This window comes from Stomoxys calcitrans, chromosome 3 (assembly GCF_963082655.1).
Source record: "Stomoxys calcitrans chromosome 3, idStoCalc2.1, whole genome shotgun sequence".
Classification (NCBI taxonomy): Eukaryota; Metazoa; Arthropoda; class Insecta; order Diptera; family Muscidae; genus Stomoxys; species Stomoxys calcitrans.
Genome location: NC_081554.1, coordinates 108,163,068 through 108,189,706, shown reverse-complemented (window position 1 = coordinate 108,189,706; position 26,639 = coordinate 108,163,068). Strand labels below are relative to the sequence as shown.

Genomic DNA, 26,639 nt, shown 5'->3' with positions numbered 1-26,639 from the left:
TACACATTCGTCCACTGCAGTGTGTAGAAGCAGAGATTTTGCAAAATCTTTGTACAGATGTATTAACACACAGCAAAAATTTCGAACATTTTATTCTATCAATTGTATTGAGTTCAGTTCAAATTATCTTTCACGATTGTTCATCGTGTACACTGAAAAAAGAATAATTTAGTTCCATTTATTTACCATTGAACGATAACGAAGTTCATTTGATTTAATTTTATTTAAGAAATGCATTTACGTAAAACTAACAAAATTGTCGCTATACGAGTTCAACTTTATTCGAAAGTAGTTTCTTTTAACTCGAGCATTGGGTCACTTTTTTGTGAGTGTAGAGTGTACTAGCAAGACCTTAACTGGGGAGCTATGAATGAATTGCATTCTTTTTGTAGTTTCAAATCGACATCTCCCCAGAGAAATAAATGAAAAAAACACCATTTTATGTCCTTCCAAAGTGGCAATATTTGGGAATAAATGCAGGGTAGCATTGAATATGCTATGTTTAAACGCCTCCTTGGAATATAAATTGAGAGAAATAATGATAGAATTACTTTCTGTGGGTTCCATACACTATTTTGATTATTTGAATTAGGTGCTTTAACCCTTTCAGACCTAAAAAATTTTTCTACGATTTGTATAAAATTTTCAGCAGGTGCTTATTTTTGTTTCATAGTTAATAACAAAAATTTGATCCCTGGATTCTGAGAAAAGGACAGGTTTGTGTAACTTAGATTTGGGTTTTTACATGTGAATAAATATTTGGAGTATTTATGACATATTAAAGTCAGATAGCATGGTCGTGTACGGGGGGTCTGAAAGTGTTAAAAGGTTAATCGGTTTTGCTCTAATAGTTTCTATGGTATTTTTTTTTATGTGGGCTCTACGTTGCTATGTTAATTTCTAACGTTACTCCCAATTTGTAAACCAATTTAGCTGCACAACAATAAAAAAGTGAATTAAATTCGCTGAAAAGGATAAAAAATGTGGAATTTTTTGGCGACAATCCTATCTTAAAATCACATTAAACATTAGGTGCAGTTTTGGTATACATCCAGATCCCAAGAACCACAAGCACTGAAAAGGGCGTAACAAATTTTTGAATTTTGCGGCGACAATCATATATTAAATTGCACCAGATGTTATTATTGTTTGGTGCAATTTTGGGGTACATCCAGACCCCCAAAAACTAGATTTTTCTACATCTCTGAAATCAAAAATTTTTCCGGTTAGGCCAATCTATATAACACCTCACAGACATCTGCAAATTGCAAATTAAGAGTACTCATGGACCTTTGTCCGAAGCAGACCTAAAATTTGTGTCCTAGGAGCTAAACACAATGATTGATTGAATCAGATTCAATTATAAAATAAATTGGATCAATTAATTTTGTGGTTGAAGCCGATTTGCAGTTTTTTTGTGTGATGTATACAATAAACCGTTCCATGCTATTAAGGAGAATATTTTTTTGCACATAAAGACGCGCACCCTCCATTTCTTTTCACTTTCATCACAATAAGCAAAATACGAAATATTCTGGCGATCGGTTAACGATAACCCGTGACGACACGACGCACAGTGGGAGAAAATCGAAAAAATACTATTAAAAATATGCCGTATGAGAACGGCTAGAGATATCTCTTTGATATTTTTCATGGTTAAATCTAAGGTTAGGTTAGGTAAGGTTAACATTTCTAGGCCCTAGGTGGTCCGGACGTCTTTTGGCAGGCGCCTTAAGTTTGTGAACTCGGCATTTCGAAAAGTTGTTCGGACTGCCAAATCTTCATTTGGGGTCCAATTTTTACAGGTTTACAATATCTCCACCGGTTTCGGGGACATACGAGTTTTAAATTTTATTTGTTGAAATTTTGGCCGAGGTTGGCTACGTATTTTGCGGAGGCATTTTTGAATCGATTTTCATTTTTATGCATGATTTGGATTTGTGACAACATTTAAAACGACTTTGCCGCAGCAATTGTCTACATCTGATTATTCAAAAAGAAAGTGTGCTTATTGCATTTTTTGGTCATAAAATGTATTTTCATTGATTAGACTTTATTGAAAAAACTTGCTTAAATACCCTTAATTTTTTCCGTTTTTGCTTGTGAAGAAGACATATTGTAGATGTTTTTAAGTGAAATTTGAACAAGATATGTCAACTTAAACGAGTGCTACATGTGCGCCCGGACGACCTACTGCCTTGAAATGCACACGATCTCGATAGCTCAAAGAGCTATATCTACCCGTTTTTTTTTCCAAAGTTCCACGTAGTAGAAATCTCTACGTACAACTAGGAATAATTTAGGTCCAAGTATGAAAGTATACGTTTATATGAAAATGATTACAAAACCACAAACTGACCACTGTGGCTGTGATAAAATGTGTAGTAAAGCTCGGAAATTCCTGCTGATTCGGCTTAACGATTAAAAGAAAAAATATTTTTTGTTTTTTGGGTCACTCTAATGCTCTTATATATGTATACAGGAATATATACATATGTAAATATATAAAGTTACTTAATGCATAATAATATCTTATCTTTTACTAGGAATGGAGACATTGATGTTGACGGCGTATATGAGAGTGGCACGGAGATCTACTTCAACTGCATTCCGAGCGCCTCTGGAGAAAGAAATACTTGGAAAATTATATGCGAGCACGGCAAATGGATCGGTCGGTCGTACAACTGCGGTAAGGATATCAAAATTTATACCGAGACAAGTATTATCGTTACCCTTGAGTGTTCTATCTTTTGGTTGTATTGTACTTATACAGAGTTTTACCCCCATTAAATTTTTTTTTACAAATTGAATAAGTGAAGCATTTCCTCGCCAGGTCTTGAACCCCGGCTTTCGGCGTTATATGCGGGCAGTCTAACCTCCGCGGTAGCCACTAATTGTCATTAATTTTCTGCAGGACTGTAGACATTCCACAGTGGGGTGAGATCAAAAAACTAGTGAAAAATCTTCCGTGTGAGAACGGATAGAGAGAACTCTTTGAAATTTTGAATAGTAAGCCCTGTGGTGTTTACAAGATCATAAAAAAATTCGAAATACCTTTGAACGTATCGAAATCGGCTTGTAATCGACTAAGAGATGGTGAATGTCGGCCTGCCCTAATCGTGTCTTATTCAGATTTTGGCATATCTGGGTTTTGCAGGGCCCAATTATTTCATTGATTGATGGCGGATTTTAATATTTCAAACAGTGCGCTCGATTTCCGATTTAAGATTTTGGGCCCATAACAAGCGCATTTATTATCCGATTACTCTAAAATTTAGCACAATGGCCTATGTAATAAAATAATTCTTTTTGTAATTATTTTATAATTGTATTATTATTTTTTTTTTTTTGAAATTATTCATAATTTCATATAAAGCTCATACTATTTGATTCATATATATATACGTATCTACAATTGGTTAAACAATTGTGCAAAAAAGAGACAATCAAGTTACTTTGACAATGGTATTTACAAAAAACGTCAGTCTTAAAATAGAAGAAAATTTTTTTCTCGTAAAATTGTATTCATTTATTAGGAATTCTCTGTATTTTAATTCAGATTTTATATATGTGAAACGTTTTATCCATTGCTGCCATTTAAAGTAGTTTTTATCCCTCCACCATAGGATGGGGGATATACTAATATCGTCATTCTGTTTGTAACTACTCGAAATATTCATCTGAGACCCCATAATGTATATATATTCTTGATCGTCGCGACATTTTATGTCGATCTAGCCATGTCCGTCCGTCCGTCCGTCCGTCCGTCCGTCTGTCTGTCGAAAGCACGCTAACTTCCGAAGGAGTAAAGCTAGCCGCTTGAAATTTTGCACAAATACTTCTTATTAGTGTAGGTCGGTTGGTATTGTAAATGGGCCATATCGGTCAAAGTTTTGATATAGCTGCCATATAAACCGATCTTGGGTCTTGACTTCCTGAGCCTCTAGAGTGCGCAATTCTTATCCGATTTGAATGAATTTTGGCACGACGTGTTTTGTTATGATATCCAACAACTGTGCTAAGTATGGTTCAAATCGGTCCATAACCTGATATAGCTGCCATATAAACCGATCTTGGGTCTTGACTTCTTGAGCCTCTGGAGTGTGCAATTATTATCCGATTGGAATGAAATTTTGCACGACGTGTTTTGTTATGATATCCAACAACTGTGCCAAGTATGGTTCAAATCGGTCCATAACCTGATATAGCTGCCATATAAACCGATCTTGGGTCTTGACTTCTAGAGCCTCTAGAGTGCGCAATTCTTATCCGATTGGAATGAAATTTTGTACGACGGATTCTCTCATAACCGTCAACATACGTGTTTATTATGGTCTGAATCGGTCTATAGCCCGATACAGCACCCATATAAATCGATCTCTCTATTTTACTTCTTGAGCCCCCAAGGGGTGCAATTATTATTCGAATTGGCTGACATTTTACACAGGTCTCCAACATATGCAGCGGTCACAAAAAGTATTCATCATTAGCAAAATTGATAATAAATTCACTTATTTTGGGTAATTGAAGAAAATTTAAAGTAAACAAATAATGCAGTTTTATGCAATAGTTTATTTTTCGTAATATGTTTTAAAATAAATTCAAAAAATAAATTTAATTAGCGCAAAAAATGCAATTTTATATAATAACACCAAAAACAGAACAAAAAAAGTATTCATCATTGATGTGCTATCATCAAAGTCAAATTCAAATATTATTTGGGAATCCCCCTTTTCTGTTTTATTTAGTAAAGGAGGCTTTGCCCTTGACAGCAAATATTTAATTTCATTGAAAATATAGTTTTTGTCAAAATGGGTCGTAAGCAAAACGAGGTTTCTGATGAGGTAAAAGTTTTGATAATAAAACACCACAGGAATGGTTTAACTCAAAAAACTATCAGTGAAATATTAAATAGACCACGATCTACTATACAATCCATCATCAGAAAGTGGACAGAAACGAAAACTGTTGACAATAAACCAAGATCTGGTCGACCAAAAGCACTTTCAGTTGGAGATGTGCGTTGGCTAGTGCGGCAAGTTCAGAAAACTCCGAAGACAAATGCGACCATTCTTCGTAAAAACACTATGGAATATTTAGGGAAGGAAGTTACTACACAAACAATTCGAAATACACTCAAAAGGCATAGTTACAGAGGAAGAACTGCACGTAAGAAGCCCTTTATAAATAAAATAAACCGAGTGAAAAGGCTAAACTTCGCAAAAATGTATGTAAAACAGCCCGAATCATTTTGGAAAACAGTCATTTTTGCAGACGAGAGCAAATTTAATCTTTTTGGGTGCGATGGAAAGGTCATAGTGTACAGAAAACCAAATACAGAGCTTGAAGAACGAAACACAGTTGCTACTGTAAAACATGGTGGAGGTGGTTTAATGGTTTGGGGGTGTATGGCGGCTTCAGGAGCGGGAAATCTTGAAATTATTAATGGAGTAATGGATCATAAGTATTACATTGACATTTTAAAGAGGAATTTAAAAGATAGTGCTGTAAAACTTGGGCTTGGTAATAACTTCAATATTATCAAGATAATGACCCCAAACATTCTGCTTTAAATACCAAGATGTGGATGCTGTATAACTGCCCCAAAGTCATTAAAACTCCTCCTCAAAGTCCCGACTTGAACCCAATTGAACATCTTTGGGAACATCTCGAACGCAAATTGAGAACGCGCAATTTTTCGAGCAAGAGTCAAATGCAACAGGTGATAATGGAGGAATGGACTAATATAGACCAAAATATAACCGCTAAATTAGTCCAATCGATGTCAAACCGTTTAAAAGAAGTTATAAGACGCGGTGGTCGAATAACAAAGTATTAATTTTTTTAAATTATGTTATTTATTTTTTTGTTTTTTTGCAATGATGAATACTTTTTTTGTTTATTTTTTGTGTTCAGCTGTAAAATGGCCCTTTTTGTTCCAATAAATACTATTTTTTTCTTTAAAAACAATGAAATTGTGTACATATATATCACACAAGCACTACTGCATCATTAGTTTAATATGTTTTTATTCCAATTGTCTTTTGTAGACTTATTAAAAAAAAACATTGAATGATGAATACTTTTTTTGACCGCTGTAATTTAATTGTGGTCCAAACTGGACCATATCTTGATATCGCTCTAATAGCAGAGCAAATCTTTTCTTATATCCCGTTTTGCCGAAGAAGAGATGCCGGGAAAAAAAAACTCGACAAATGCGATCCATGGTGGAGGGTATATAAGATTCGGCCCGGCCGAACTTAGCACGCTTTTACTTGTTTTATCTTACTTTACTTCACCTTAATTGGCTACGACAGAATATTTGTTCCACTAGGCGAACGTAGAATAGCGTTCCAAGCGCCTCGATCTTCTGCGCTCATTCTAAAATTTCTGACACCAAGTTTCGGGATGTCTTCCACAACTTGATCTTTCCATTGGGCTTTTGGTCTTCCCAGTTTGCGTGTACCACCGTGTTTGCCTTCAAAAGACTTCTTTGCTGGAGCTTCTTCATCCATTCTGACAACATGACCTAACCAACGCAGCCGTTGTATTTTGATGCGTGTAACTATGCTATCGTCGTCATACAGCTCATACAGCTCGTGGTTCATACGTCGCCTATATTCTCCGTTAACGCAAACTGGTCCATATATTTTACGAAGAATCTTTCTCTCAAATACTCCAAGCACTGCCTCATCTGCTTTCACAAGTACCCATGCTTCAGAAACATATAACAGCACGGGTAGTATCAGTGTCTTGTAAAGTGTAGTCTTCGTCTGTCGAGAGGTGGCCTTATTCTAAACTGTTTATTTAGTCCAAAGTAGTATCTGTTTGCCAGTAGCATCTATTTTGTTATCTTCTTCAATTAATATATATATTTGAAAAAATCGTATTCTGAACTCTTTCAAAACTGGACTAACTCCCTAGAAATGGCGTATAGTTTCCACTTCATTCAGATTACAAAGTGTAAACATTTTCAATTCATCCTCCGCGTAAAAATTTCTTGCATTTAAATTGACTAATCTCGTCTAGTGTGGTCTAAGTATTTTTATATTCTTGAAATGCTTTGTGACTCAAAGATGGCTACGATAGTGGTATCCATTAGGCGGTTGATGACCTGCCTCTGTTCACAATGGAGCGGCAGATCTAGAGGATAGATAGACCTCAAAGACCCAACAGCTGCGGTGGAGGTATCAGGCCATAGCATGATGTCTGCTGCTGAAACCTCGACTGGTAGAGCGTCACCTACAGGCTCCATTAGCCGCTTTTGACAAAGACACCTGGTTCGAATCTTAAGGTCAAGGATGAACCCATTCTATCTTCGCATGTCTATAATTTGCCTAGGCCACCGGCCTTTCCCGACTAACCAACACTCTCTGACACAATGGACATCAGTATACTCCGATGTCCTTGCGAAATTTCCTGGGTCTCCTCCAGTTTGTGACGATGCAGGCTGATATCGATACCGATACAGATTTATTGCCTTCGGGGATCAACCCTCAATTGAAATGTATCGTTGTGCGCTAAAAAAGATTGATGAGATGTGGCCAGGTGCAGCACTAGAATTAGTCAAGAAGGAAGAAATTCCTTCTCGACCAATGGCGCATGCTTGGATCCATACTTAGAAAACTAAGGGAATGTAATCCTAATCTTTCAACCACCGACTGGAAGATTGGCAGATTGGATGAGGCTGATGGTGACCGGAGACATTCAGTATTCGTACTAAACTCCGGCTGTCTCGCAGACCTCGACAAGTCTGGAAGGGTTGTATTCTACGGATTCAACAAGTTGAAACTGAAGGTCTATAGAAGCGGTGGGGTTTGGGAATTAGGGGACGACTCGCAGTTGTTGCTGAATACTTACCTGAGGAAATATCAACTACATCGTTAAGGTCTGGCGAATTGCATGAGACCCTGTGTGGGTGGGTCACAAAGTTGGACTGGGCTCAAAGTCTGAGCCAGCGGGAAATCACGGAACTCAGAAATTACTTCGACAGCAGCAGAAAGTGAATCACCTAAGAAGGAATCGTCCACACCGCAAGGGTCTAGTGTCCTGAGGAAAAGAAGCTCCACTGCTTTCTCACCTACCCGTGGATGCGTACGGAAACTCATCATGACAAAATCTAACGGATATTGTAAGGATGAACTCCTGGTAGATTAAAAAGACGAGGCTATAGCAACAGTGGTGGAAATTCTGACTATGGGCCGGATTCTACATATAAATCTCCACTGTTGCAAGGCGGCTACGTTGAAACTAAAGGTCCTCCTGGTGGCAGGGGGATTTGGCGTGGTTCTTATCAAGGAACCATGGGTGTGTGGAGGAACGGTTCGTCAAGGGTACGGGGAGACAAAGAGCCTCCATTATTGCAAAGAGTTGTCTAAATGTTTTTCTTCTTCCGTCGTTAAACACTGAAGATTTAGTAGTAGCCAACCTTGAAATAAACAAGACTCATTACTGGCTGGTTTCAATATATATGTCGCATGATACAGAGATGCCGCCTTAAGATGCAAGCCTTAAGTCGCTAGTTGAAGCCGCTTCTGTAGGGAAGAAGAGCCTCATTGTGGAAAGTGATGCTAATGCATATCACCAGATATGGGGAAGTTCGGATGTCAACGAAAGGGGTGAGCTGTTTATCGAATATATTATAAGTTGCAATCTGGCGAATTGTAATAAAGGGGATAGACAGATCTTTATTACCAGAAACAGGCAGGAGGTACCAAATATTACCTTTGTATTGGAAGATATAAGTGAAAGAACATGCGACTAGGAAGTGTTGGATGACCACAGCCTCTTTGATCATCGATATATTAGTTTCAGCCTTGGGGAAAAAAACTGCTGAATTGGCCCCTCGGCTAAACGGAAGAAAGGCTAATTGGGATAAATTTCGGCACAAATTCTGCACGTCTATCCCTTCCAGACCAGAAAAGGAAGTGAAACTGCGGAGGAAAGTGGTAAAGCGCATCAAGAAGGCCCTAAATGACTCGCTTGTGCCAGCATGTCCCAGTGCCAAGCCAAGGGGCAAACAGCGAACGCCATGTGGACCCCAGAGCTGGTTGGTCTAGGAAAGGACTGCAGAAAACTCTTAAACAGAGCAAAATCCACAAGAGCACCACACGTTTAGGACATCTATAAGGCTGAGCTAAGGATATTTAAGGGCGTGCTGAGAAAGGCTCAGAGGGGTACATCTCAGGCCTCTACGCTGAAGAAGATTCTGTTCTCGAGACCCATATATCAGAGAATATATGGACAAAGTCTAGTGAGGAAACACAAGATCTACTCATTGATACACATTTCCCAGGAAATTCTCCAAAGGACAACGTGGCGCCAGAAGAGGCTGTCACTGGTATGCATTCGTCGGAAGCAATTAGGGAAATTGTGCTGAGCCGAAAATCCTTCCGAACTATGTGATAGATTCAATAGATTTTCGCGTTACTTATTTGGAATTTAGGATTTCTTTAACTGCCTTCCACCATTTCTTGGAATTCGTAACATTATTTACAGTATACATCATTTTTTCATTAAAACGCTGTTTGTCTGAGCTGCCAATATCTTTACATTGTTTTAGCGAGTTTAGATATTTTAGTTTTGAATCTGCTGAAGTGCGCGTGGTTTTAAACATTTTTAGCAATTTAAAAATTTTTTCTTTTGCTCTGTGACACGGTTGTTTCGGTATACACTCAAAAAACCTACTCATCTTTATCGTGGCTGAATCTTTTATAATATTACCAAGGTCGTCCAATGTTGGCTCATTATCTTCGTTTAGAGCTAAATGCAACCTGTTTGACGATTTCCATGATACCGATTTAGTTTGCTATTGTTTCATGAAAGTTCGGGCAATAAATTAAGATTTTTATTTACGTCATTGCAAGTCTGTATTGAAATGTTTAGTTCTATTGGTAAATGATCCGACTATGTTTTGTCTTCTACATTGAACCCAAGGCTTTGAATTTCCTGAGACACTGCACATATGTCATTTACGTATTTATCACTACAATTAATGAAAGTAAGCGATCCTTCTTCATCGCGACTTGTTTTCCCATTTGAAACTAGTTAATTATTATTTTTGCATAATTCTACGTGTTGTTTGCCTTTTCTATCCTGCGATTTTCGTTTTCAGTTCCTGCCGTAAATAACAGTCAATAAATTTCATTGGCATATTGTTTTAACTCTCCTATCCTGGCGTTAAGATCTCCAATAAGAATCGGTCTTATAAGTTCTGTTTCTTCAAATCATTTGGGAATATGTTTGTACCCAGTTGTTCACTTGGACACTACCCACATTCCAGGGACTCTGTATCATGCGACATATAGTTCCTAGTCTCGCAAGCTCATTCGCTTTACAATTCCCTGGGATATCTCTGTGGTTCTGTGTTTACATTTACAGCAAACTACCCCATATGTTTGCATGTTCTCTTTGTTTGTGTTTCTTCATTTTATTCATTCATTCATTTCTTCATTTCTCTCATTTTACTTGCGCACCTACACACACGAGGACAAGTTACTCTGGTTGTGTTGAGAACAATGCCAATTTTGAAATGACATCTTGATGACGAGATGGCGGATTATGCAAATGAGACCACCTTTAATTGTTTCGCGATGTGACTCGCCCAGGGAAGTTGAAATGTTGTCTCCATCAGCAGTGGTATTTTTAGAGCAGACTTTGATTCAATATGGCCCTATCGGCCATATTGATCTGGCCAAACCGATCAGCCGATTTAAGCCCTTGAGTCTATAAAAAAAGCATTTAATATCCGATTTCGCTGAAATTTGGAATAATTATGTATGCTAGGCTATTCGGAATCCGTGCCATATATCGTTTAGATCAGGGCTGCGGAGTCGAGCAATTTTTACTCGACTCCAAAAAGATTACTCGACTCCGACTACAACTTCGAGCACTTAATTTTTTTAACAACATTAAAAAAAAATAAAAATTAAAAAAAAATCATTTTATTTCCTAAGCCAATATGCGTAAAAAAAAGAAAAATTAAAAAAAAAATAATTTTCCTAAGCCAATAGCTATAAAAAAAGAAATAATGTTCAAAATATTCTACGACCATAAAACGAAGAAAAGCGGATTTAATTGACTTTGACATAAAACCGCAACTGCTTTTGAATGTCGTGGGCTCATCTTCATTAGTTTATTTTTTTAAGGTTTCCAGTAATCAAACTCCTAAGAATTTTGAGAAACAGTTTTGTTTGTTTTTTTTTTTACCTATAACTAATTGCCAATTTTCGACAAGCCAATTTTCCCCCCAAACATGACCTTATATGACAGGGCAAACATTTTATTCCCACCACCCTAGGACGGGGGTATACTAATCTAGTTATTCCATTTGTATCACCTCGAAATATTTATCTAAAACCCCATAAAGTATATATACTCTTGACCGTCTCGAAATTCTGGGTCGATCTAGCCATGTCCACCCACCCGTCTGTCGAAATCACGATAGCGGTCGAACGCGTAAAGCTAGCAGCTTGAAATTTTGCACAGATACTTAATATTGATGTAGGTCGTTGGGAATTGCAAATGGGCAATATCGGTTAAGATTTCGATAAAGCTCCTATATAAACCCAAATCCCGATTTGACTTCTTGAGTCCTTGGAAGCCGCAATTTTTGTCCGATTTCGCTAAAATTTTGCAGATGGTGGTGGAGGCCAACGTAGCGCAGAGGTTAGCATGTCCACCTATGACGCTGAACGCCTGGGTTCGAATCCAGGCGAGACCATCAGAAAAAATGTTCAGCGGTGGTTTTCCCCTCCAAATGCTGGTCGCTCGGACTCGGTTATAAAAAGGGGGCCCCCTTTTATTGAGCTTAAACTTGAATCGGACTACACTGATTTACCTAATTCCCTATGCATTCACCAACATTTTCTGACACTGCATATTGATGCATTTCACATTTCGGTCAAGACGTTTTTGCTGACTTGAGAAAATATGTGAACATGAATTGCAATTTCAGTCATTGTTGACCAAGTTCACAAATATGTAGAACAATTACGAAATATGTATTAAGTACGGTCAGTGACCGATATGAACTGAGGAAATGAATGAACGATTAAGTATATTTTATTACATACAAAGAATTTGAAAACTATGCAAAGACCTAACATTCTCCTCCGCGTTGACTACTCAGTCGTCTAATTATGAAAGCAATGACAAAATTTATAGTGAAGAATTCCAAAGGATAATATTATATATGTAAGTATAGATTTGTATATATGAAGATACTTATGAATTACAATTTTAACGTACAAAGAAATCATGACTTCTTGTAGGTAGCAAAATGATATAATAGCAAATAATACATAGGAATACAAAATTATTTAAATATTTATACTAAAGTTATGCTTTGGAGTCGGTGCGTCCATCGGTGCGTGTTTCAATCTGTCGTATAGTTGTTTTAGACCTCTTGGAAAGTAGACATCTGGATATAAATATACCAATGACGATTATACCGACGATAAATTCTGCATTTGCTACCGATATGTTATGTTTGTGATGGTAGTGGTGTCCATTGTTGGCCTCTTCTATAGACTTTATGTTGAGTTGAATGGGTGAAACCTCGGCGAACTGTGAAGCGAACTGGTCTAATATAGAGGACTGGTTGGATTTGCCGATAGTGTCATCAAGGGAATGGAAAGGCATCATTAATTCTATGACACGTCCAAGACTGGTATGATAATTTTAGGACTGTTAAACTGTTAAGTGGATAAAACCATGATTGAGGATTCGTTCTGGCTCCAATGTTAAAATTCCAGATCCTTCTAAGCTAAGAGGTATGATATTCATTTTGCATACCGCTGTAACTTGTGCATCTGGAAGAGTTGCATACATCCATTGGTTTTGGCCTTTTAAACGTATCCATAATACATTTGTGTGGAGTGTCGTCAACGTCGTCGTCACATAAACACATTTCTGCTCCGAAGGTGAATTGTAGGTACACACTATAATATATGAAGAAATCTTGATTGGTCACATCACATTTCTGCAATTGCGCAACTGGAATGTAATGACTTTGTTCGATGTTTACCACCAACATTGCGTTACAAATATTTATTACTGCTAATGAGCCACATATCTGGTTACTTACTTGACTTAAATTGGCTATGACAGAATATTTGTTCCACTAGCCGAACGTAGAATAGCGTTCCAAGCGCCTCGATCTTCTGCGCTCATTCTAAAATCTCTGACACCAAGTTTCAAGGTGTCTTCCACAACTTGATCTTTCCATCGGGCTTTTGGTCTTCCACCGTGTACCACCGTGTTGGCCTTCAAAAGACTTCTCTTCTGGAGCTTCTTCATCCATTCTGACAACATGACCTAACCAACGCAGCCGTTGTATTTTGATGCGTGTAACTATGCTATCGTCGTCATACAGCTCGTGGTTCATACGTCGCCTATATTTCCCGTTAACGCAAACTGGTCCATATATTTTACGAAGAATCTTTCTCTCAAATACTCCAAGCACTGACTCATCTGCTTTCACAAGTACCCATGCTTCAGAACCATATAACAGCACGGGTAGTATCAGTGTCCTGTATAGTGTAGTCTTCGTCTGCCGATAGGTGGCCTTGTTTCTAAACTGCTTACTTAGTCCCGCCAGTATTACTCTTCGTTTAATCTCAAAACTGGTGTCATTCGTTTCGGTTACGGCGGTGCCGAGGTAGATAAAGTTACTGACTGTCTCAAAGTTGTGGTTCCCAACTTTCTTACTTTTCTTTATCTGCTCGGTTGTGCAAGGCTTTTTGGGAGTTTAAACCATCCATTTCGTCTTATCTCCATTTACTGCCTGACCCATTTTCACTGACTCTCTTTCGATTCTTTCAAAAGCTGCTGTTACTACATCCGGTGACTGACCTATGATATCGATATCGTCGGCATAGGCGAGTAGCATGTGCTCTCTTGTGATTACTGTGCCATATCTATTCACATCTGCATCTCGTATAATCTTCTCCAGCAGGATATCACATATATCAAAGAGATCACACATATCAAAGAGATCACGCGATAGGCTGTCTACTTGTCTGAAACCTCGTTTGGATTTTAAATGGTTCAGAGAGATTCTTTCCTATTCTTACTGAGGAACGCGTATCAGCAAGTGTCATCCTGCAGAGTCTTATAAATTTTGCAGGGATACCAAACTCAGACATGGCTTGAAATACCTTTGAACGTAAAGGAGTATCGAAGGCGGCTTTGTAGTCAACAAAGAGATCTATCCTATCTGGTTGGGTACTGGAATAAGGTGAAATAGCTTAAAGTCATCAGTTTCTACCAATGGTAGCGTTGTAGTAACCGCTACGTGAATCATATTCGTTTTGAGCTGGACGCGGAACTTATGGTTTTTCTTGCCTTTGTTGCAAAATAGCAAAAGACTGCTATGTAGGCCTTTGATGTTTCTCTATCTCGAACCTTGTGATGAATCCACAAAGGTCCGCTGTAGTATACTCCTGAATTGGTGAATGGTCGAGCAGGAACAATTCGAGACGAGGAACGACGATAAGCTACAAATGGAGCTAGTCTTATCAACCCCGCGGTGCTTTCAAAGCTGTTTAATTTCCAAAGAGAATTTAAAGCCCTCAATTGTTCGTGTGATTAAAAATAGCGACTCGTCCAGCTCCCTAGTTGTTAATGTTATTTGCCCTGGCCGTTGCGAGTTATGTAACCTTGAATTCCTCGCAAAACTGATGACGTATCCCAGAATCCTTTGTAGTTTTTTGAATGAATTTTTGTGTTCAACTGTGTAAATTATAGTCATATCCGTTGCTATGCCCAGATCGATCGATAATAGGCAGGCAATGAATCATCCCAACCCAGAGAGGTCTGACGTAGTTGCTGCATGAAGTTGCACCATTACAGGAACCATCAGTCCGAAAGGATCAAATAATTTCGCCAGATCTGATGTTACTACTTCGTGGTAACGACTCTGTATTCGTTGAGCTTCACCTTGATGCAAAAAATATCACTTTGAGGCAACCAAAAAACAATCCTAGTGTTTTAACAGTATGAGAGCTGTTAAGATCATCCACGTTTAGGTTTAATTCTTGATCATTCTTTGGTATATCTTTCAAACGACTTGGGTGATTTGAGCACCACTTTTTATACCCTCCACCATAAGATGGGGGGTATACTAATTTCGTCATTCTGTTTGTAACTACTCGAAATATTCGTCTGAGACCCCATAAAGTATATATATTCTTGATCTTCGTGACATTTTATGTCGATCTAGCCATGTCCGTCCGTCTGTCCGTCCGTCTGTCCGTCCGTCCGTCCGTCTGTCTGTCGAAAGCACGCTAACTTCCGAAGGAGTAAAGCTAGCCGCTTGAAATTTTGCACATATACTTTTTATTAGTGTAGGTCGGTTGGTATTGTAAATGGGCCATATCGGTTCATGTTTTGATATAGCTGCCATATAAACCGATCTTGGGTCTTGACTTCTTGAGCCTCTAGAGTGCGCAATTCTTATCCGATTGGGATGAAATTTTGCATGACGTGTTTTGCTATGATATCCAACAACTGTGCCAGGTATAGTTCAAATCGGTCAATAACCTGATATAGCTGCCATATAAACCGATTTTGGGTCTTGACTTCTTGAGCTTCTAGAGTGCGCAATTCTTATCCGATTGAAATGGAATTTCGCACGACGTGTTTTGTTATGCTACCCAACAACCAAATCGGATACCCAACAACTGTGCCAAGTATAGTTCGAATCGGTAAAGAACCTGATATAGCTGCCATATAAACCGATCATGGGTCTTGACTTCTTGAGCCTCTAGAGTGCGCAATTCTTATCCGATTGGGATGAAATTTTGCATGACGTGTTTTGCTATGATATCCAACAACTGTGCCAGGTATAGTTCAAATCGGTTCATAACCTGATATAGCTGTCATATAAACCGATCTTGGGTCTTGACTTCTTGAGCTTCTAGAGTGCGCAATTCTTATCCGATTGAAATGGAATTTCGCACGACGTGTTTTGTTATGCTACCCAACAACCAAATCGGATACCCAACAACTGTGCCAAGTATAGTTCGAATCGGTAAAGAACCTGATATAGCTGCCATATAAACCGATCTTGGGTCTTGACTTCTCTTGAGCCTCTAGAGGGCACAATTCTTATCCGATTTGAATGAATTTTTGCACGAAGTATTTCGTTATGATATCCAACAACTGTGCCAAGTATGGTTGAAATCGGTCCATAACCTGATATAGCTGTCATATAAACAGATCTGGGGATTTGACTTCTTGAGCTTCTAGAGGGCGCAATTCCTATCCGATTTGGCTGAAAATTTGCATGACGTATTTTATTTTTACTTTCAACAACTGTGTCAAATAAGGTTCAAATCGGTTCATAACCTGATATAGCTGCCATATAAACCGATCTGGGATCTTGACTTCTTGACCCCTAGAGGTCGCAATTATTATCCGATATGCCTGAAATTTTGTACGATGGATCCTCTCATGACCATCAACAAACGTGTTTATTATGGTCTGAATCGGTCTATAGCCCGATACAGATCCCATATAAATCGTTCTCTCTATTTTACTTTTTGAGCCCCAATGGGCGCAATTCTTATACGAATTGGCTGAAATTTTACACAGGTCTCCAACATATAATTTAATTGTGGTCCGAACCGGACCATATCTTGATATCGTTTTAATAGCAGAGCAACTCTTTTCTTATATCCTTTTTTCCTAAGAAGAGATGCCGGGAAAAGAACTCGACAAATGCGATCCATGGTGGAGGGTATATAAGATTCGGCCCGGCCGAACTTAGCACGCTTTTACTTGTTTAAATTGAATCCATGCTATTTTAAGATATACATCAACTGCTTCGGAGTTTCAATTGCTGTCCTTATGTCATCGGAACCACCAAGGCCATCATGATCATTTGCAATTTTCTGCAAACATTTATTGGCAAGGTACGGATCTGCTCTTGTGTCATATGCCATAATGTTGAGGACATAGTAATTAATTGGCATAGCTGGATCTTCTCTCCAAATTATTAGCTGATATTGATGATTAGTGGAATCTTACAATATCTGCCTTTACATTTTTTTAATGTCAGTTGTGAAAACGAATTTTGGTATCGGGAATCTGAGCAAAATGGAGAACTGGGCACTTTTCAGCACTGGCCCAGCGTACATAATGACATTTATGGTTAACCTAGTCGACGTCTTGGCTGATGCATCGAATACCACTCTAAGCTCTGTGGTACTGGAGTCGGGTTTCAGCACAATGGTGGGGTATAAAATATTTTGGATTCATCAAATTCATCAAGCATAACCCTCCGCTTATGTCCAAGTTCTTCATACTCTCTCATGAACTGAATATTTTGTGTCCGCATCTCTTGGTTGTGTTGTAGCCGTCGTTCTAGGCTTATAAATCTGTTGTAAGCGATAACGTGCGATGATTGACGATAAATCGACCATTTTCCGTGTTTTTAACATGTATATAGTAATGATAGTGGCATGATGCGGATTAATATCTGCACCCTCTTTTCAACCTAAACTAATGAGATTCACACATCTCCTCTTCAGCACTCAATATCTTTGACGTGGGCTCCACATCGTCAAATTTCCACAATTTTTCTATTACTTCTTCTAACGACTCATTGACAAAAATTTCACAGGTGGACGCCGACGACACTCTATAACTAGTGTTCATTTTCAGTTGACCACCCACGATCCAGCCAAGCAATGTATTTTGAAGAGATTTGTTCTTTCAGCTTGTATCTGTCTAAAGAAGTACTCAGCCCTAAGCAAAATGTCCATTCTCTGTTGTTTGCTGAAGTTTGGATTCGCCATTTGGATGTGACGAGGAACTTTCCAATCAGTCACGTCGAAATCCTGACCGGGTGAGGAGCAATTATCGTCGCACAGTGGGCCAAATGGCAAAAAAATTGGAAATAAGTCTACAACTTTTTATCTGTTGATTTTAGCCATACAAAATGTTCTAGACATTTGTAGAGGAGGACATAGGCTTTCAGAAAAGTGCTGTTGTTGGTCCATATCTTTAATACAGGGTGAGCTACAGGGTGTCAAAGTTGACCACTTTTGACTTCTCCAAGCTTCTGGGGGCCATAACTTTTGATCTACTCAACCGATTTACATGATTTAGGACTCTAGAGAAAGAGCTTGACAAGATCTAAAAAACTTATGCATAAAGTACCATGCCATCGTGTACTGTTAAGGAGTTATGAATTGTTTAATTTTAAAATATGAAAATTTGGCCTTGGTTTTTTTCAGTGTTTTTTTAATAACTCCGTCAATTTTAAAGCTATAAACTTCATACTTCACACAAATTATGCCAGCATATGTGTGCATAAAATACAAAAGGAATCACGTGAATATCTTTGGCGGTTTAAAAATGGCATCGTTTTCAATATGAAAAATATTTTTTTTGTCAAAAAATTGCAAAATTTTTCAAAAAAGATACTCCCATTTCCTTTAAGTTTTCGCAAACTTTGGCCGTCAAAGCATTATCATTTCTTTCCATTTTCACAAAGTCGAGGTATTAAGAAAAGTTTTAAGTGCTAATTTGGCTAATTTCGATATCAAACAACACCGTTATCTTAAGACCAAAATGGCCAATTTTTTTACTAAACTTCAAAAGTTTCTCACTGGAAAAAAAGTTCCACGGGGATTTTTTCGCTTTTTTTGAACTTAAATGAAAGCTTAAAATGTTCCCAACATTTTAAGGTATGTCTCGCCATATCCTAGCCATAAATGAGATCGTAGCGATCAAAATACTGAAAAAAGTCAATTTTCAAGTAGTGCTATATTCATTGCTAAAAAACAAGTATTACGTCACATTTTATTGCAAAGATGTTAAATAAACTTTTATTTGGTAACACTTCTTCTACAAAACACAAAAAGAATCATGGAAATATCTCTATTCTATTCCATTTTATGGAACCGGCAATAAAAAAGTCAATTTTTCAAAAAAGTCGAATTTCCCAAATTTTGTTTTTGTTGTCCTAATTGCACATGACACACTATAGCCATATTTACGCAACATACCTTATCGTAAAGGAAATTTTCATACCTTTCCAACGATGTATAAAACATTTCTCAACTCGGATTCTATCTACTCTAAAATTCATTTACACTTCATTAAACTCTATATAAAAATGTCTATTTGTGAAATGGAACCTTATATGGGGCCTACACTAAAACATTGATAGATTTGCCCAGGGTTTACAATACAAATGTGTTAGAATAAAAAAAGGTCTCCTGCCAAAGTTTAAAAAAATTGGAATAAAAATATGTGTTTTAGAGCGAAAACACTTCGCATCGGCGTGCGTTTGTATAGTACCTACATCTATTTTTAATGTAAGCTGATGATTTTTGAATAAAAAGTAACCTAGAAATATACCTGCATATATATATATATATTTGTGTTAAGATTTGATGCAGACAAATGTTACCTGTTTCGCTATGTCGAATTCCCAGGAAATCCACCGTATCAATGAATGTGAAAAAACCTACCCATAAAAAATTCATTGTCATTTTTTTTAACCAAATTCGAGTCCAGGTAAATAATTATAGAAGAGTAAGTAAAAAGAGGCACTTTGGACCCCTTTTTACGATTGCGTCTGATACCTGAAATGGGTCATTAATTGTGAATATATTGCATAAATATTTGAACAAAATCCAAATTTTCTTCATTATATTTTGTAGAGGCGTAAAGGACATTTATAAGTTATGGAAGTCATACTGAAGTATTCCACTCTTTCGAAAATTGTATGGGACATCAAAAATGATTCCAAATCATACACGGAGTCATTTAAGGAACTTGTTTACACTTTGGACCACATATATGGAATAAGGCTAAATAAAGACGCTTTAGACAAACTTGAAAAATTCTACAAATCATTTGAGAGAAGGTTGCCAGAATGTTCATTCGCAAAAATCAAGTTTTTCAAAATGTATGAGAAGTGGCTGAAATCGGATCTACTTATTGAAATTAAACCGCTGATTCCCGGCCGGCCTAGCAAAGCATACGACGAAGTTACGGAGAAAACCAAAAAGAAAAAACAAGAGGAACTATTGGCGGCACATCCGCCAAATTTAATAAAAGATACGTTCAAAACAGCATTGTTAAAAACACAACCAAAAAATGTTGGACGAATTGTCGATGTTTTACCATTAGCATCTCCGAAAAGGGTAAAGAGAATGGTAGAAAGTATTCCAACTCCAAAATCGACTACAGAATTCACGGAGGAAGATGCACTGGCCCTGATTTTGAACCTAGGCCTCTCAAGAAACAAATACTCAACAATGAGGAAGGCTCTTCGTGAAAAAGGATGGGGTTGTTTACCCTCAAAACATAAATTGTACAACACCAGGACGAAAATGGTGCCATCAAATATATACGTGGACGAATTAAAAGCAAGAGTGAAACTTGCTGATCTTGTTGAAAATACAGCTGTTAGAATTATTTCTAATTTTACTGAAGAACAGTTGAACACATGTAATAATTCCGAAGTGGTTTTGATCAGCAAATGGGGTTGTGATGGATCATCTGGATTTTCCGAATATAAGCAACAAACAGAAATAGATACCAACTTCGCATCAATTTTCATGGCATCATTAGTACCATTGAGAATGAGATTGTACAAGGACCAATCTTCATCATCGAAAGAAAATGCATTTCAAGATATATGGATAAATAGAACACCTGGGTCAAAATATTTATGTCGCCCAATTCGGTTTGAGTATACAAAGGAAGACCGGAACACAACACGATCTTTGGTGAACGAAATAAAGGAAGAAATTGCTGCATTACCCATGATTGTTATAAACCAATTGGGAAGAAATATAAAAGTTTCGTTTCAACTACAACTCACTATGATCGATGGAAAGGTGGCAAACGCATTAACTGGCGTTATGTCCAATTGGAGATGCAATATTTGTGGCAAGAAGAATGGGCAATTCGAGGACAAGTCTGATGAAAATTTAGTAAACGAAAATGCGCTCAATTTCGGTATTTCGCCCCTGCACTGTAGAATTCGATTCATGGAGTATTGTTTGCATTTATCGTATGACCTTAAATATCGGACTAGCCCTGGAAACCGCGATGTCTCTGCTAGAAACAACCAAGATCTTCACAAAATGAGGCAGGAAGAGAAGAATCGAATCCAGTTGGAGTTTAAACAAAAGGGACTTATAATAGATAAACCTCTTTACGGATACGGAAGCACAAATGATGGCAACTCGGCAAGGCGGTTTTTTGAGGACCCCGTATCGACATCTAAAATAACCGGTCTTGATGAACACTTGCTAAGACGATTCAAAGTGATTTTGGCTGTAATCAATAGCAAAAAGATGATAAATTCAACCAAATTTGAAGCTTATAGTAATGACACAAAAAACATTTTATCTGATTTATATTCGTGGAAAGCTTTAACACCGACAGTACATAAAGTCTTACATCATGGCAAGGAAATTGTGGAATACAACATACTTCCGTTAGGAGAACTTACAGAAGAAGCTCAGGAATCCCGTAATAGAGATGTTAAACAGTTCCGGCTTTTCAATACCCGAAAGAGCACCAAATTTAACCAAAATTATGATTTACTTCAATATTTATTGTTATCGTCTGATCCGGTACTATACAGCATCAGAACTAAATGGCTACCAAAAATATGTGACGATATAGATAAGGACGATCCCGATGCCATTCAAATTAAAGAGCTTTTAAATTTTGATACCTTAGATTATTTGGTAGAGAATAAAATCAAATAATACAAAACTAAAATGCTTTTTTATTTTGGGAGTAGCTAATATACATATAAACGCACGCCGATGCGAAGTGTTTTCGCTCTAAAACACATATTTTTATTCCAATTTTTTTAAACTTTGGCAGGAGACCTTTTTTTATTCTAACACATTTGTATTGTAAACCCTGGGCAAATCTATCAATGTTTTAGTGTAGGCCCCATATAAGGTTCCATTTCACAAATAGACATTTTTATATAGAGTTTAATGAAGTGTAAATGAATTTTAGAGTAGATAGAATCCGAGTTGAGAAATGTTTTATACATCGTTGGAAAGGTATGAAAATTTCCTTTACGATAAGGTATGTTGCGTAAATATGGCTATAGTGTGTCATGTGCAATTAGGACAACAAAAACAAAATTTGGGAAATTCGACTTTTTTGAAAAATTGACTTTTTTATTGCCGGTTCCATAAAATGGAATAGAATAGAGATATTTCCATGATTCTTTTTGTGTTTTGTAGAAGAAGTGTTACCAAATAAAAGTTTATTTAACATCTTTGCAATAAAATGTGACGTAATACTTGTTTTTTAGCAATGAATATAGCACTACTTGAAAATTGACTTTTTTCAGTATTTTGATCGCTACGATCTCATTTATGGCTAGGATATGGCGAGACATACCTTAAAATGTTGGGAACATTTTAAGCTTTCATTTAAGTTCAAAAAAAGCGAAAAAATCCCCGTGGAACTTTTTTTCCAGTGAGAAACTTTTGAAGTTTAGTAAAAAAATTGGCCATTTTGGTCTTAAGATAACGGTGTTGTTTGATATCGAAATTAGCCAAATTAGCACTTAAAACTTTTCTTAATACCTCGACTTTGTGAAAATGGAAAGAAATGATAATGCTTTGACGGCCAAAGTTTGCGAAAACTTAAAGGAAATGGGAGTATCTTTTTTGAAAAATTTTGCAATTTTTTGACAAAAAAAATATTTTTCATATTGAAAACGATGCCATTTTTAAACCGCCAAAGATATTCACGTGATTCCTTTTGTATTTTATGCACACATATGCTGGCATAATTTGTGTGAAGTATGAAGTTTATAGCTTTAAAATTGACGGAGTTATTAAAAAAACACTGAAAAAAACCAAGGCCAAATTTTCATATTTTAAAATTAAACAATTCATAACTCCTTAACAGTACACGATGGCATGGTACTTTATGCATAAGTTTTTTAGATCTTGTCAAGCTCTTTCTCTAGAGTCCTAAATCATGTAAATCGGTTGAGTAGATCAAAAGTTATGGCCCCCAGAAGCTTGGAGAAGTCAAAAGTGGTCAACTTTGACACCCTGTAGCTCACCCTGTATTAAAGATATGGACCAACAACAGCACTTTTCTGAAAGCCTATGTCCTCCTCTACAAATGTCTAGAACATTTTGTATGGCTAAAATCAACAGATAAAAAGTTGTAGACTTATTTCCAATTTTTTGCCATTTGGCCCACTGTGCGTCGGTAAAAAAAGCCTCCAAATTTGTTGTATAACGACCATCTGTTAAAGACATTACTACGATGCTTAGCTCTTTTTTTCGTTCTTCCTACTTCGTCGATCTCAAGTGAAGTTTCTGTTGGCAAAACCGACAATCTTTGAACTAGACGCTCAGACACAATGATTATTTGAGATCCGGAATCCAGAACTGCTGTTAATTCATCGGTGTTACCATTTGGAGATCGAATGATCACCTTTGCAGTCGTTAGCAAGGCATAACATTAGTCTCCACACAAATAACCTGCTCCTGCGCATGATAATACTGATGCTATTTTGGGTTAATTTTTTGGCTCGGATTGGTTTTGAAGATGAAGAAGTGTATTATGTTTTTTGCCGCACTTTCTTTGATCCATGGCCATCCTTCAAACATTTTAAGTACTAATAGCGCGGTTTTAAGCGCCGCACATAACATATTTTTGCTGCTTCTTTTCTGTTGACATAGCTGATGAAGTTGTCTTGTTCGACCAATGTTTGCCTTTTTGTACTACGGCATCGGTCTGGAATTGCTGTCCCAAGAACTTTAAAAAGGCCTCTAGCTTTGGAGTTTCCTTAGGATTTTCCAGCGATTGTTCAAATCGAATGTGCATGTGTCTATCCAGCTTTTCTATCGAGATTTGAATTATAAGTGGATAACAAGAATCCGTTTCAATGCCTTCGTTGTTTAGTGCTAACTAACATTCCCTCGTTGTGTTGTCCAAGTTTTGAACCGCAGTTGCTTTTGAGGTTGTGCTCGGTTGAGTCAACAGCCTCTCCAATAAAGTAGCGACAATTATCCTTTTGTTGTTGTATCTTCCACCTAACATTATCCACGCTGTTCTGTCAAATGTCAAATTACTGATGAGCCTCCTTTTTGTCAAATTACTGATGACCCCCTCGTGACATGGTATATGACTAGTTTTGTCATGTACCAAGGCACAAAACTGTGTCCATCTTTGGAAGTGTTACCGCCATGTGTTTGGATGGTAACGAGACTGTATCACAATTGTTAATATTGGTTGATATGACTTATAGATTGGTCAGCCTTTCCAAGATTACACCAACCAAGTCCTCGTACTCGTCGTATATAGTTGTTCTTATCATCGGTAGCACGTTTTCGGTGCGTTCATACAACTCCTCTAGATGATTCCAACGGGCATTTATCGTTTCAATTTAAACCTTATATAACTGCGGATTAGCACTCGGTTCAGTAGCTAAGGTGCTTTCCACACATGCTCACAGCGTATAGATGCAAGTCTTTAATAGCCTACATAATCGATACACTTCTTGTTCGAATCCATTCAGCTAGTCATTGGCTCTTGAATCACCGTTGTACTCTGCTTGCAGTTATCCAAGTCCCATCGTTGTATCTTGTAGTTTCCGGGCAGCGTCCTCTTGCATCTTCAATCGACTGACCTAAGATTCGAATCTTGCTAGATATTCCTGCCAAATGAGCGCACCTTCTCATAGTACTCTGATTTAAAGTACTCTACGTCGTCATGGGCTGTGACCAGACTGCGAATCATGCCGTTGTTTTGCTCAAGCCGGAGCCAATTCTTCGACAATCCACGATACCTGGCTTCGAAGTACGCGGACTTGCCCTTCTGCTCCTTAAATAGTTCCCCTAATGATATTTCTGTGAGTTACTTCGTCCTTCCTCTAGCTTCAACACGAATGTTTTTTCCACATTTTCCAGGTCTGCTGCACATCAAAGGTTTTTGGAACCTGATGATTGAAGTGTGTTCTAATTTTAGCAGTCACCAAATGTCAACTTTTTTTGGTTGCGTTGACCAGTCGTGACACATTAAGTTAATTTTTTGTCCGTTTTTTTTTACTTTCCATCACTTGAAACTGGAAGCAAAGAAACACAATAGTCAAATGCAGTTGAGAACAGTAACAATATTTTATTGAAGTTTCATGCTATTTATAATAAGTGGCTAACCTAATTTCTAACCGCATTAACCAATATTTCCTGAAACAAAGAATTTGGCAAACAAAGAATTTAAAACCTAAAAAAACACTTAACACTGGTAAAGCTCCCATAAAAACCGGTCTCTCGATTATCCTTGTTCGGTTCCTACAAGCTTTAATATTTGTTGGTTTGACAGAAGTTTGGTATGTAGAATAAAATTATCCCCTTCAACTAAATTTATTTTGTATAAATTTTTAGCAGAATTCATGGGGATGGGTTTCCAAGATTCGGTCCGGCTGAACTATCTGATCAAAATTTCACGTGGTTAGCTTTACTCGTTCGACCGCTATCATGATTTCGACAGACGGGCGGACATGGCTAAATCGTCTCAGAACATCGAGACAAGAATATATATATATATATATATATATATATATATATATATATATATATACTTTATGGGGTATAGGATGAATATTTCGAGGATTTTCAAACAGAATGACGAAATTAGTATACCCCCATCCTATGGTGAAGGGTACAAAAATGTGAAGAAAAATAAAAAGTGAATACTTTTTATCTCGCCATAAGATATAATGTCTGAACCAATTTTGATGGGCCTCGCCGGATGTTTTCAGATGGGTTATTTAACAATCCGTATTAAATTTCGAGTAAATATGCTCAAACTGTAATAAATACGGTGGACAAATGACAACATTATTGAAAATCAGACAAACATATTTATGGGAACTATATTTAAATCTGAACCGATTTCTAGCAAACTTCTTGTATATTGTGGTAGTCGTCGGGAAAATCGCTGTACAATATTTTGACAAGATTGATCAATAAATGCGCTTGCAGCGACTTTAGAAGTGAAAATCGGACGATATATATATATACATATATATATATACATATATATATATATATATATATGGCAGCTATATCTAAATCAGAACCAATTTCTATGAATTCACCGGTAATGCCGAGAGTCATTAGAAAATCCTTCCTGCCGAATTTCTAGAAAATCGGTTAACAAACCATTTTTTTTGTGTTCGGACGTATTTTTTGTGCTCTACAAATTAAGCTTTTTTCTCTAGATAAAAGTGATATTCACTGCCGTAAAAATTTTTACACAAAACTAAATTGTTGGTCCTCTAATATCCATTGCAGATATCATTGTTGTTACACAAAATCAACTAGATAAAAAACCAAATAAATAAATAGAAATTTGTGGTTTACAAGAAACAAAACAACAAAACAAAAACAAATCTACTGCTGTCAAAGATTAAGAACAAGCATAGTGTATTTTTGCTCTGTATAATTGAAACAACATCAACATCTGCAGACTCCCCACCACTTGATACCCATCTTTTGGCGCCAAAACGTCTTAGGGTGGGGAGAGCTTAAATTGAAGAGAGTGTCTTAAAAACGGAAAAAGTTAGCACTATTGAATCCGATATTGGGCAAATAAAAAATTAAATTGTGAACATT

The 26,639-nt window shown here is 37.2% G+C and overlaps 1 protein-coding gene across 1 annotated transcript in view; it reads left to right on the top strand.

The window, feature by feature from the left end:
• The window catches only part of LOC106087128 (uncharacterized), a 632,434-nt gene that overhangs the window by 443,357 nt on the left and 162,438 nt on the right, over window positions 1-26,639 (top strand). Inside the window, exon 13 of the mRNA XM_059365898.1 lies at window positions 2,547-2,689. Coding sequence (XP_059221881.1) covers window positions 2,547-2,689 — 143 coding nt within the window. The remainder of the gene's footprint in view (window positions 1-2,546; window positions 2,690-26,639) is intronic.